Source organism: Hyla sarda, chromosome 5 (assembly GCF_029499605.1).
Source record: "Hyla sarda isolate aHylSar1 chromosome 5, aHylSar1.hap1, whole genome shotgun sequence".
Lineage (NCBI taxonomy): Eukaryota > Metazoa > Chordata > Amphibia > Anura > Hylidae > Hyla > Hyla sarda.
The window spans coordinates 164,608,108-164,622,846 of NC_079193.1; the positions used below are offsets into that span (position 1 = coordinate 164,608,108).

A 14,739-nucleotide genomic window follows, 5' to 3' on the forward strand; every position below is an offset into this window, starting at 1 on the left:
AATGACATGTGTTTTTTATTCTCTGGGTCAATACAATTAAAATGATACCCATGATAACATACTTTTCTATTACTGTTGCACTTAAAAAAAATCAAAAACATTTTAACCAAATTAGAACGTTTAAAAGCCCCCTATTTTGAAGACCTATAACTTTTTCATTTTTCCGTATAAGCGGTGGTATGAGGGCTCATTTTTTGTGCTGTGATCTGTACCTTTTTATTAATACCATATTTGCTTATACAAAACTTTTATTAATTTCTTATAAATTTTTTGGGGAATAAAATGTTATAAAAAAGCAGCTATTTTGGACTTTTTTTTTTTTACGTTCACGCCGTTCACCGTACGGGATCATTTACATTTTATTTTAGTAGTACGGATATTTACCCACGCGGTGATACCAAATATGTATATAACATAATTTTTTTACACTTTTTGGGGGTAAAATAGGGAAAATGGGACAATTTACGTTTTTATTGGGGGAGGGTGTTTTTCAATTTTTTTTTACTCTATTTTTTTACTTTTATTTTTACACTCTTATAGTCCCCATAGGGGACTATTTATAGCAACCATTCAATTGCTAATCCTGTTCAGTGCTATGTATAGGACACAGCACTGATCAGGGTTATCGGTCATCTTCTGCTCTGGTCTGCGGGAAGGTAGATCCGAGCAGAAGACTCCCGGAAGACAGCGGAGGCAGGTGAGGGGACCTCCGTCTGCCGCGCAGGATGATCGGATCGCTACGGCAGCGCTGCGGGCGATCCGATCATCCTGTTAAGTGATCGCGATGCTGCAGATGCCGTGATCTGTGTTGATCATGGCATCTGAGGGGTTAATGGCGGACATCTGCGGGATCGCGGGTGTCCGCCATTACCGGCGGGTGCCTGGCTGCGATCCACAGCCGGGACCTGCTGCGCATGATGCCGGCATCGCTCCGATGCCCGCGGTTATGTTCAGGACGTAAATGTACGTCCTGGTGCGTTAACTACCACATCACAAGGACGTACATTTACGTCCTGCGTCGGTAAGGGGTTAAGTTTTTGTGAAATATCTAATGTTTTCATGCCGTGTCCAAGACATTGAAGTATTTCCCTCTTTTTGGCAGCAGATAGATCCTTTTTCTTCCCCATATTGTTTGGAAATGGTGCTCTGCTTAATAATGAGGAATACTCACCTTTAGTAGTGTTTCCTTAAATTGGGCTCACCTGGCAATCTAATTATCACAGGTGTCCGAGATTGTTTTCAGTGATCAAAAGAGCCATGAACTATGCTTTCCGTAATGGAAGAACTATGCTTTCCGTCATACAATCATCTTCATGCATGACAATGCACCATCTCATGCTCCGTCCTCCCCTGACCTCAATCCTATTGAGAACCTTTGGAGCATCCTCAAGCAAAAGATCTATGAGGGTGGGAGGCAGTTTACATCCAAACTAGATTAGAGGCTATTCTGAAATCTTGCAAACAAATTCAAGCAGAAACTGTCCAAAAACTCACAAGTTCAATGGATGTAAAACTTGTGAAGCTGCTATCAAATAAGGGGCCCTATGTTAAAATGTACTGTGACCTATTAAAATGTTTACAAGTTAAAATGTTGTTAAAAGTTTGATTGAAATAGCTTTTCAGTAAATATGCTGCAAACACAACAAATGACAATTTTCAGTTCTTTACAACCTATAAAGTGTTTTGAAACTTACTGTGTGTAATAATTTAGAACAGTGCATTGTAAGTTTTTTATGTTTAAAAAAAATACTGTTATCATTAGGAGGTCTGTTCAGTAACATTTGAATTGTACTCTTAATAGTTGATAACATGGGAATTATGCTGACTGTTATTTACTAATAATTTAGGTAAATGAGAAAAATATAATTTGCATAATAATTTGGAACAGGGTGTAATAGCAGAAGAGATACGGAACACATGGTGTAGCTCCCCCCTGTCGTGTGGGAGAAAACGTCATGTGAACCAGCCCTAATGTGTAGTTTCTGAGTTTAATCAAACATATAGTATTTGTAGCCGCCACGCCCCCTCCCATAGACATGAACTGAGGGGGGTGATGTGACATCATGTGGGGTTTGGCATGACGTTATGAGGGGGCATGGCGTGACATCCCGACCACGGCCACCCAAACCAAGCGTTCTGAACATAATGTTCAGAATGCCAGCTGCTGAACCGAGATCGTGGGGGTCCCAGAGGCTGGACCCCCACGAGCAGACATCTTATCCCCTATACTTTGGATAGGGCATAAGATGTCTAGCAGCAGAGTACCCCCTTAAAACCATAAAGGCTACATTTAATTGACTTATTGGTTATTGTTTTCTAAATTTGGACTGTATAAGCTTTGTTGGACTTATAAGAGAATCTTAGCCCAAAAGTCTGTTTTCTGATAGATATAAAGCTCTTCACATCAAATCTAGCAGCTCTTTCTCCCTACAGATGCTATGCTAAACAAACTGTAAAACTCAGGCATGGCAAGTCAACCTGACCATATCTAATACTATCCAAGCTTTAACAATTTTCAGGAATTGAAATAGCAATAAAAAACCAATGTATTTGAGCTGTCATATTATACTTTATGTATAAATGCATCCTATCATATATTACTTGTATGAGAGAGAGGTAAATTACTTCTTGCTTAGAGCGTTGAATTATATTGCATACACAGGAGAATATGCTTTGGAGTTCTGTTAAGTATATTCATAGCTTATTGTTATTCCTTGAGTAATGGAAATTGCAAGAAAGAAAGAAAGTATGGATCAGTGCTCACAGTACTGGAAATATATGAATTATGTAGCCAGTGTATGTATTTTATTTATATCAAGGAATGAGCTCCCAACATGTTAAAGGGGTGCTCTGGTGGAAAACAATTTTTTTCTAATCAACTGGCTCCAGAAAGTTAAACAAATTTGTAACTTACTTCTATTTAAAAAGCTTAATTCTTTTAGTATTTATCAGCTGCTGTATACTAAAGAGGAAGTTGAGTTGTTCTTTTCAATCTGACCACAGTGCTCTCTGCTGACACCTCTGTCCATGTCAGTGTGGAAATTGATAAAAATGATTCTGACTTCCGATCAATATATTAATAGTATATTAATAGTATATTAATACTTATATGACCATTGCTAATGCTGCAAAAAGATATTGGTTACTTTTAACCTATATACCCAGCTTGCTAGCTGCTCGTGACTAAGATGGAGAACTTGGGATGAGGCCAAGAGAAGTGAGATAAGAAGAGGAGTTGGAAGTTTAGAGACAAAATATGGCCAAGAGAGAAATGAATGTTTAATATGCTAATATGTATATACATATATATATATATATATATATATATATATATATATATATATATATAAAAATGCAGGCAGCACACCACAGCTTGTATCAAAAAGGAAAGTGAGTTTATTCCATGATGTGATAGAGACTACGTTTCTCTAGCCTCATGCTGGCTTTCTTGTGAGGCTGGAGAAACATAGTCTCTATCACATCATGGAATAAACTCACTTTCCTTTTTGATACAAGCTGTGGTGTGCTGCCTGCATTTTTTCTGTGGATTGAAGAACCAGTGAGCCGAGGTTCGGAACATTCTTGCCATTTATTTTTGGATATGCTGTTTCTATTGCAATTTTATATATATATATATATATATATATATATATATATATATATAAAATATATATATATATATATATATATATATATACGCAATATTCTATTAACCAATCAAAATATAACATGATGATTTTGACGTAATAACTAACCCCCCCTTTTTGTCAAATGTAAAAACTAGTGTACTTCCGTGTAATAAACAGAACTCACTCAGAACTCTCTGAGAACTCTCTGAAAACTCTTGAGAACAGTTCCTGAGCTTCTTGCTGAGAAAGAGTTCTATACTGACTTTTTTGTCTGGTGTATATTTCTTGTGTCAACACTCAGCAGTATACAGCAGCAGTCACGCACATTTTAAGGCCTAACCATCAGCCATCCTTGACATCAGGAACTGTCCAAAGCAGGAGAGGTTTGCAATGGGGATTTATTCCTGTTATGGACAGTTCCTGACATGGACAGAGGTGTCCGCAGAGAGCACTGTGGTCAGACTGGAAAGAACTACACAACTTCCTCTGTTTAACTTTTTGGTACCGGTGGATTTAAAAAAAAAAGTTTTCCACTGGAGTACCCCTTTGAAAACACTGTGTTGCTACTGAGAGTATGAAGAGATTTAAGGTACCCATACACCTGTAATAGCTGTTAACCACACTTTGGCAGAGAGCTATTTCTCCCAGCCACCCATTAGCATGCATGATTTGCTTAGCTGTGCCTGTATTTGTATTCAGTGGGTTGATATGCCTCTGGCAGCGGCTAATCTCCAATGAGAACAAAAGTATTGGGCTTCGGAATGTAACATACCAGATACTTCTGACATCATCTAGCAGGGGTGAGCCAAGAAGGCCCCCAAACACATTTTGTTCTGCTGGTTTCACCATGATTAACATCTGAAGGTTAAATATATGAGGTCGAGTGCATAGAACCTAAAGGTATGTTTACAATGGATTATTCTAAAGAAAAATATCAGCTAGATTGCAATAGGAACTACAGCAAAATTCCTAGTCAGACTTCTGAAAATGATTTCTGCTGTTGATTTAGAGTGTTCTGGATTCACATAAGGATTTCCTCCTTCTATCATCTGCTTTAAAAACTGACATGTCACTTACTGTTTTAAAGGGGTACTCCGGTGAAAACCTTTTTTTTTTAAATCAACTGGTGCCAGAAAGTTAAACAGATTTGTAATTTACTTCTATTAAAAAATCTTAATCCTTCCTGTACTTATTAGCTGCTGAATACTACAGCGGAAATTATTTTCCCTTTGAAACACAGAGCTGTCTGCTGACATCATGAGCACAGTGCTCTCTGCTGACATCTCTGTCCATTTTAGGAACTGTCCAGAGCAGCATGTTTGCTATGGGGATTTCCTTTTACGCTGGACAGTTCCTAAAATGGACAGAGATGTCAGCAGAGAGCACTGTGCTCATGATGTCAGCAGACAGCTCTGTGTTTCAAAAGGAAAAGAATTTCCACTGTAGTATTCAGCAGCTAATAAGTACAGGAAGGATTAAGATTTTTTAATAGAAATAATTTACAAATCTGGCACCATTTGATTTAAAAAAAAAAAGGTTTTCACCGGAGTACCCCTTTAATCAATGAAATGCTGATTGTAAATAGATTTCGGCAAAAAATATGGTAAGAATAAAAATACTGCATAAAAATACTCCACAAGCATACCTTTACAGTGCTAAAGGGTAAATGGGATAAAGCCACTGTCTTATAGTGTTTATTAGATTTTAATACATTTGGAAGGAAAAAAAAAAAGTTAATTTATATATATGCTTGTTTCTACAGAAATGGATCAAGTTTAAAAGGGACTTTGAAAATTTTAGAACAGCCTGCATACCATGGGAAATGAAGATTAAAGAAGTGGAAAGTATGTGACTTTCTGCATATATACACAAGGCATCACATTTTGCTTTATTTTACTCTTCATTACTACACTGTTGGTTTTCCACAGCCTGTATAACTGTGCTTAATCTTGTGTCCCCTCAAAATTACTAAACACACAGCCATTAAAGGAGTACCACGGAATACAACAAGATGTTAACTTCCCCAGGCTGTTGGCATTTAAAAAAACAAGCTGTACATACCTGCTGTGGCTCCCCTGGTGCCACCGACAATCTACTCCAGCCTCTGCAGCAATCCTCTTCTTGGTTACCGGTGGTTGATCTGTCACCATGTGGCTAAGGCTACATTCACACTACTGTAGTACCCTGTCAAGAACGGACGTCAAACTCTCTTTATTTCTTTTTTGAGTTTGACGGCCGTCATTTTGACAGGGCGCAACGGGCAACAGTGGCTTCCAGCGGCTTCCGAGGGACCCCATTATAGCCACAGTTTTTCAGCGGAAGTAGCGGGAGAAACAGATGGCGCAAGCTGTATTTTTTCTCCCGCTATTTTCCCCGGCGGCCCCAACGGCCATCACACTACTCTCCCCCCATAGTGACGGTTCACTTCATCTCATAAACATTTATGTTTATTTTGTGGTACTTAACGAGTGTGGTCTGCTTCATATTGAAAACATATTACACCAGTGCCTCCAATAAGGATCATTTGTGAGTCCTGCTGCTGACCACTGTTTGAATTAGGCTGACTGAACAGCAACCAATCTGCAACATGTGGACACCGCCTAAATTTGTTTAGTGATTTTGTGATTAATATGTTTTTGCTTTACTTTTTATAAGGTCACTTTGGGTCATCGGTTGCCTCTTATTTTATATTCTTGAGATGGATGTATGGAGTAAACTTGGTGCTCTTTGGCCTAATATTTGGACTTGTGGTAATTCCAGAGGTATGGACCTTTGTATAGGTAATTTCTGTGTATATATAACTACAAACGTAATAGCTGAGGGTTATTCCCTTTCCGTTAGTATTGTTAGTTAGTATGGTATGTCTCTACAAAGTCTAATAATCGTTGCAATGATAAGATACTGTAAGGCATTGGTGTTCCCACAAAATAGCAACATAATGTGAAATGTCAAGAATAAAAACGTAGAAAACCTATAAGGAAATTATTTCTTGAAAAATAGTATTAGCAATTTTGTTTCTCAGAGCCCCTGATAATGTTTTAAAATCTAATACCTGAATGATACAGTTCATACTATTTACATTATTTACTTCATTTCATGGTTGCTTTTACTCTACCAGATTTTAATGGGTTTACCTTATGGCAGTTTACCACGAAAGACAGTGCCTAGAAAAGAAGAAAAAACAGCCATGGATTTCTCTGTCCTTTGGGACTTTGAGGTATATACATTACTATAGAATGTTTAGTTTTTTATCCAATATACAATATTATAGGATAATCTAAAACTACAAAACCAATAACCTATATCCTAGGGCTGTGTGCCCTTCATAGTTTACCTGGTCTAGACTTTTGGTAGTTGCATTGCCTGGTATTACAGGTCTGTCCCAATCACTAAAATTGGGTTTTTGGGTAAATCTAAAAGGCTCTTTTCATCTTAACCAGCAGCACACCTCAAACCACACCTGCAGTGCACGGCTGCTGGTTGGTGCTGAGGTTTGGGACCTTCCCTATATCTCATTGAGGGGAGACTCAAGATCTTAATACCATCACATCCATTAGTGGTTTAACTGAGTTTATTGTGACCGCTGCAATAGGTTCCACTCTTTGAGTGACCTTGAACTGTCACCTCAGGGATCCAATGATATATAAGATCAGTTCCACATATAGCCCTAAAAAAACAGGGTAGTCCCACCCACAACTGATAGGCTTATTTCATAGACATATATGAGTACAGTGGAGCTGTGATTTTAGTATTTTGTGTTCCTTACATTACTATTTGTGTTCACAATAAAAGCTAAGTTTTAATATTTAGTGTGACACATGTAACACAGAGGCTTTTTTCTTGACCTCTAGGGGCCAATTTGTTGCAGAGCACAGAGCAGAATAGACACTCACACTGTATGGTAACTGATCTTTCTGATGATGTCATCGCAGGTCCTTTACCATACAGTGTACAAAGGAGGAGGAGGAACTAATAGGGAAAAGCATGGGGGGAGGGGGCTCTGAGGAAGGTGGGGAGACCAGTACATGTGATGAGGAGCATATAGACTGTATACAGGGGGTAAAGTTAGCAATATATGGGGGTATAGGTAGCAGTGTATGGGGAACATAGAAAGCAGTGTATAATGTGAGATAGAGAAAAGTATATGTGGAAAAGGGGGCCATGGGGAGCAGTATATGTGAGATAGGGGGTCATAGGGAGCAGTATATATGTGATAGGTGGTAATAGGGAGCAGTATATATGTGATAGGGGGTCATACAGAGAAGTATATGTGAGATATGGGGTAATAGGGAGCAGTATATATGTGATAGGGGGTCATAGGGAGCAGTACATATGTGATAGGGGATCATAGGGAGCAGTATATATGTGATAGGGGGCCATATGGAGAAGTATATGTGAGATATGGGGTCATAGGGAGCAGTATATGTGTGATAGGGGGTCATAGGGAGCAGTATATATGTGATAGGGGGTCATACGGAGCAGTATATGTGAGATTTGGGGTCATAGGGAGCAGTATATATGTGATAGGGAGTCATAGGGAGCAGTATATATGTTATAGGGGGTCATAGGAAGCAGTATATGTAAGATATGGGGTAATAGGGAGCAGTATATGTGAGATAGGGTGTCATACAGAGCAGTATATGTGAGATAGGGGGTCATACAGAGCAGTTTATATGAGAGAGAGGGTCATGAGGAGCAGTGTGTGGAGGGGGCAGGGTCTTTTGGTCTAATCTGGGATCTGTATGTGGTGAGGGTGTGATGAGGGCAGATGTTATTACCCTAGGGGCAGATGGAATTAACTCCTTGTGTTTGTGACACCAGGGCATGGGTTAACCTCTGCACCACACAAAGGTATACCGCTGGATCCTGGGCTAGGCACGGAGCAGATAACGACTCCAACGCAAGTTACGGAACAATGGCAGCTTTACTGAGGTAGACAGGTGTAATAGTCTTGAAAGCTCAGTTAGGAACAGTGACTTCAGAGACTCTAGGGTTCGCTGGGACTTATAGTGGATTTGGACAATTTGCTGCAGGCCCACACTGACTTGGTACAAACTGATCTTGACTGACTTGACTAGACTGACTTCACCCCATATGTAGCTTACCAGGTTTTGACATTCACCTGTGGGTCACTGGATTAGTGGAAGCGTGGCTGTGTGGTAGGCCTTGGGCCTCCTCAGGACACCAGACACTCTCTCAAGACTTGACCTTACTGTTCCTCAGTATGCATAGAACTAATATGGCTATCTAGCTCCTCCCAGGGTTTATATGGGGGAGACTTTGGAGGGGTCCCATAGGCCACCCTATTAGTCACGTGATTTGGTTACAACACTTGGTAACAGTATTAAAGGACACATAACAGTATAAAGACATTATAATAGATAACACAAGGTATAATTAACCATTTACATTACATAGATTAAAGAGGGACTCAAGGGACACCGCAATAGAGTCCGCCTGACAGGACAGCAAGGGTACAGGGGGGCAACTCTTGTACTGGGCCACCACATGTACACCAAAGGTTATCATCTATACCCAGAATATCTGACCGGTGAGACCTGACCCCTGGGACCCCCACTGATCATGAGAATAGAGGTCCCTTGTCCCCCAAATGAATGGAGCAGCAACACATGATCACCTGCAGCTCCATTTGTTCTCTATGGGACTTATGAACATTGCTGATCGCTGCACTCACATGTATGGAGACCCTATAGAGAAATAATGGAGTGACATGGGATGATGTGCTGCTGCTCCAATCACCCAGGGTTCCAGTGGGTGGATCCTACCAACTGGATTTTTACACTGTCCCCTAGGTATGCTGTAGGCGTGGTAATGGGGCAGCAGCAAGCACAACATTAACAAAACAGGATGGCAGTGTAAGGCTAAGTTTCCAATTGGCTTTTTTCTGGCATTTTTTGGAAAACTGCCAGTGCAGTTTTTGAGCCAAAGTCAGAAGTGGATCCATAAGGAAGGAGAAGTTCTTCCTATATATGTCCTATTCCTTTTGAATACACTTCTGGCTTTGGCTCAAAAACTGCACTGGCATTTTTCCTAAAACTGACAAAAAAAAAACAACTTGAAACTTAGCCTAAAGGATGCAGTTTGTGCTACTATAGAGTTTAGGGTAGACTCCAAAAGTGAGGGGCCACAGATGTCTTGGTATAGTATTCAGTCATCAGGAGACATCATATTTGCCTGGGCAGGACGGAAAAGAGAACATATACAATCAGAGAAGATGCCCCCTGTGGTCACTGGGTTTAATAGTCCTGTATTCTGTGACTGCTTCTGATCAGTTGAGAGCTGCTCTAACACGGCCTCAATACAGGAGTGTTTTAGGGTCTGATTTATCCTAATGGTTAAAGCGCAACATAAAAATAAGTCAATAACCATCAGCACTGCCTACGAGCAGATCACTGGTATACTGCAGCCTACGAGCTTATCTGCGGCCTATGTGCTGATCACTGGTATACTGCGGCCTACGAGCTGATCACTGTTATACTTCAGCCTACGAGCTGATCAGTGGTATACTGCGGCCTACGAGCTGATCACTGATATACTGCAGCCTACGAGCTGATCTGCGGCCTACGAGCTGATCACTGGTATACTGCGGGCTACGAGCTGATCACTGGTATACTGCGGCCTACGAGCTGATCACTGGTATACTGCAGCCTACGAGCTGATCACTGGTATACTGCAGCCTACGAGCTGATCACTGGTTTACTGAAGCCTACGAGCTGATCACTGGTATACTGCAGCCTACGAGCTGATCACTGGTATACTGCAGCCTACGAGCTGATCACTGGTTTACTGCAGCCTACGAGCTGATCACTGGTTTACTGAAGCCCACGAGCTGATCACTGGTATACTGCAGCCTACGAGCTGATCACTGGTATACTGCAGCCTACGAGCTGATCACTGGTTTACTGCAGCCTACGAGCTGATCACTGGTATACTGCAGCCTACGAGCTGATCACTGGTATACTGCAGCCTACGAGCTGATCACTGGTATACTGTGGCCTACGAGCTGATCACTGGTATACTGGGGCCATATCTTTGTTTTGGCACTTCGTGTCTTCTATGCTGTAAAAATAACTTTTATCCACAGTCACCAAAAGTCAGAGAGGTGTAGTCAGGGATCTACAATGCCCTGGGGCTGCCAAGCCTCTCTTCTCTGGCGTCACAGCAACGTCCCAGTCTGACTGACACTCAGCTCTGTTTCTTTCTATTATGCCATTTGTCCGATGAGTCAGCAAACGGTGCTGTGACGTATGAAAAGATCCCTGACTATGCCTCACTGACTTTGGCAACTGTGGATAAAAGTTATTTTTACAGCATAGAAGACAAGGAGTGCCAAAACAAATGTATGGCTGCAGTATACCAGTGATCGGCTTCTGCTGTGCTGACAGGTTATTGACCTATTTTTATGTGACAGTTGCGCTTTAAACAAAGAGTATTCACTATGGGGGAGGTTTATGAAAGCCTTTGTAGAGAATCAGTGGGGCAGTTGCCCATAGCAACCAGTCAGACAGCTACTCTCATTTTTTGAAAAGGCCTTTGAAAAAGAACCTCTGGTTGCTATGGGCAACTCCACCACTGATCCTCTGCACATATCCCCCTGTGTACATATCCACCTATATATCTTAGGTTTGGAGCCTATATTGCATTGTGTTATGGCTTTCAGCTAAGATGCAGCACAATTCAACATTGTGATCTTTAAACATGTGATCCATGGGCCCCATTTTTATTTATGCCCAGGGCCACGCTTAGTCTGTCTGTGCTAACTTTCTTTTTCCCTGCCTTCCAGGGTACTCTAATTTTCCCTTTTCTAGTCTTTTTCTGTTTAAAGGGGTTTTCTACCTGCCAGACAGTAATGGACATGCTTTGGAAGGATCTGCACTTGTCTTGGGGCTAAATGGCTATGTTGTGAGGATACCATAACGCTGAGGCTATCTTTTTGTGAACTGGCTATTTCCTGTTAGAGTTCATCTCCTCAAATTACAATTCCCCAAATTCCTTGCTTGTAAGTGTGAGGTCACTTTTTTCCCTCCCACACATCAGCCACCCCACCCATTCAGTCGCTCCACCCATTGAAGCAAAGACAGGCTCCTTCTGAACACCAGACTAGTCATGTATTGTCTTTAGCGGCACTACAACCTAGTAAACCTGAGACAACACTCTTTTTGTATGATGTTAAATATAAACATTGGGGCAAAAATCACAGAAGAATTGTGAAGCCATCATGAAACACAGGTACAGGCACTTTATTATGAACTACACTAACTTTACAGCCCCTGTAGCATAGTCAAATACCAAAAAAATCCTGGAAGACCCCTTAAAGGTCTATTCACACGTACAGTATCCTACACAGATTTGATGCGCAGGATTTTATTTTGCAGATGTCAATATAAACTAAATGACTGAATACAGCTTCAAATTCTGCGCATCAAATCTGCGCAGGATACTGTACGTGTGAATAGACCCATAAAGATTTCTTAAAAGGGACTAAGTTGCTCTGATCTGTAATACCAGGGACAGCCACTACTATAAGTACAGAATTTAGCCTGGTAAACAATAAAGGGGACTCACTAAAGCAAAGTATCCTCTTCACTGAAGCACTTTATCAGCTGACTGGCAGACATGCAAAGAATTTAACCTGATCTGCAATAAATGGCTGAACCTTAGGCCGGTTTCGCACCGCAGAATTTCTGCACTGAATTCTGCATGGAATTCTGCATGAAAATTCTGCAGGAACTTATAGCCAATACAATTCAATGTGATTCCGCTGTCCCATTCACACAGCAGAATTTCTGCCGCAGGAATTCCATTGAAGTGTATTGGCTATAAATCCATGCAGAATTTCCATGCAGAAATCAGTGCAGAAATTCTGCCCTGTGAATGTGGCCTTAGGCCGGATTCACACGGCAGAATTTCTGCGCTGGATTCTGCATGAAAATTCAGCATGAATTTATAGTGCATTCACTTCAATGGAATTTCTGCAGCAGAAATTCTGTTGCAGAAATTCTGCTGTGTCAATGGGACAGTGGAATTCCATTGAAGTGCAGGGGTGTGGAAATAAAAATAAAAAAACTACTTGTTCAAGGGACTAAAAAGTAGTGTTGCTCACGAATATTCGCAATTCGAATATTATTCGCGAATATCGCATATTCGCGAATTTGCGAATTTCGCGAATATAGCGCTATATATTCGTAATGACGAATATTCGGTTTTTTTTTTTGGTTTTTTTTTCCACAGTACACATCACAGTGATCACCCCTCTCTGCTTCCAGCTTGTGTGGTGTAAAGAAGGCTGTAATACTACTGTGTGAGACTGGCGCGCGAACATTCGCATATGCGAAAATTAGCATATGCTAATTTTCGCATATGCGAATGTTCGCGCACGGTAATTTTGTATATGCTAATATTCACATATGTTAATTTTCGCATACGCGAATTTCCGCATATGCGAAAATAAAACGAGAATATAACGACTATGCGAATATTCGCGAATATATGACGAATATTCGTCCATATATTCGCGAATATTCGCGAATTCGAATATGGCCTATGCCGCTCAACACTACTAAAAAGGAGCACAATCTACTTCATGACAATCCACTTGTCCTGGTACATAAAATAATTTTAACCAAAATAGTATGTAAATAAGACCTTTATTAATAAAAGCTTAATCGGCAGACCAGTATGTAACCCTATTAGGTGAATAGGGCTCCTGATAAGTAAGTCCGCCCCATTAACGGAATACTGCAGTGCAAAATAACTTATCCCAAATCCGAAAGATAGGGGATAAGTTATAGATCGCGGGTGGTCCTACTGCTGGAACGCCAACACACCCCCCTCCCCATGTATCCTATAGAGACACATGGAGGGGGCATTTCAGCCGTCGTGTCATGCTGGGGACACACTCTTCATGAGAGGGGCCCTGTACAGGAAATTGCAGGGGGGGTAGGGGTTAACTTATTTTGCACTACAGCACTACAATATTCCTTTAAGTAGGTAGTCCACCCTTAGGGTAGGTATGCCCCTTTTCAGGTAGGGCACCCTGTGCCATTATATTACCTGTTCTGATGTCCCCTGTGCCATTATATCCCCCCCTCTCTGATGCCCCCTGTGCCATATTTCCCCCCTTTAATGCTCCCTGTGCCATTATATTCTCTACCCCCCATGCTCCCTATGCCATTATACCCCCTCTGATGCCTCCTGTGTCATTATATCCCCCTCAATGCCCCTTGTGTCATTCCCCTCCCCCGATACCCCATGTCATTATATCCCCCGATGCCCCATTTTTCATTCCCCTCCCCCCTGATGCCCCCTGTGTCATAATATCCCCCCATGCCCCTTGTTTCATTCCTCTTCCCCCCCCTGATGCCCCCTGTATCATTATATCCCCCCATGCCCTTTGTTTCATTCCCTTTCCCCCCATACCCCCTGTATTATTATATCCCCCCTGATGCCCCTTGTTTCATTACCCTCCCCCCCCCCCCGATGCCCCCTGTGTCATTCCCCTCCTCCCTGTGTCATTATATTTCAGCCCACCTCTCCTGTACCACATTATTCACTTATTTACCAAACCCCCCTCCCCTCTCTGATCCCCTGCTACCTGTCCTCCGCCCCCACGTGTGCTCTGGCAGGCTCAGGGGCTCGGCGGTTGCTGCTGGACCGCATCCTCAGTCCGGACGGAGGCTTGTGCGATGAGTGACGTCATCGCATTCACCTACGCTGGGAAGCATACAGCTGCAGTCTATAGGAGTTTAGTTCCGGGGCAAAATTGATTGCCCCGTTATATGTGAATTCCTTAGGTATTTAGCCCTGCTTGCCCTAAGCAGGGCTAAATGCCTGAAGAATTCACCTGCCCGGCGCCCGGAACTGCATGTCCTGGGCATCGGGCGATATAATTTCCACAACCCTGGAAGTGTATTGTCTATAAATTCATGCAGAATTTTCAAGCAGAATTTAGCGCAGAATGCAGTGTGTATCCGGCCTTATCCGCAGCCACATGGGACTCCTGCTCTTCTGCTGTAATACTACTACTTCCATCATGGAACAGAGTCTGTTCCATGGTGGGAATAGTAGTATAGGGGCTGAGGGATTGATC

The 14,739-nt window shown here is 41.7% G+C and overlaps 1 protein-coding gene across 2 annotated transcripts in view; it reads left to right on the forward strand.

The window, feature by feature from the left end:
* Positions 1 to 14,739, forward strand: part of TMC2 (transmembrane channel like 2) — an 86,754-nt gene that overhangs the window by 31,182 nt on the left and 40,833 nt on the right. For both annotated transcript variants that reach the window (XM_056520624.1, XM_056520626.1), the window contains 3 exons: positions 5,392 to 5,473; positions 6,285 to 6,391; positions 6,748 to 6,846. In XM_056520624.1, the coding sequence (XP_056376599.1) occupies positions 5,392 to 5,473; positions 6,285 to 6,391; positions 6,748 to 6,846 (288 nt within the window). The remainder of the gene's footprint in view (positions 1 to 5,391; positions 5,474 to 6,284; positions 6,392 to 6,747; positions 6,847 to 14,739) is intronic.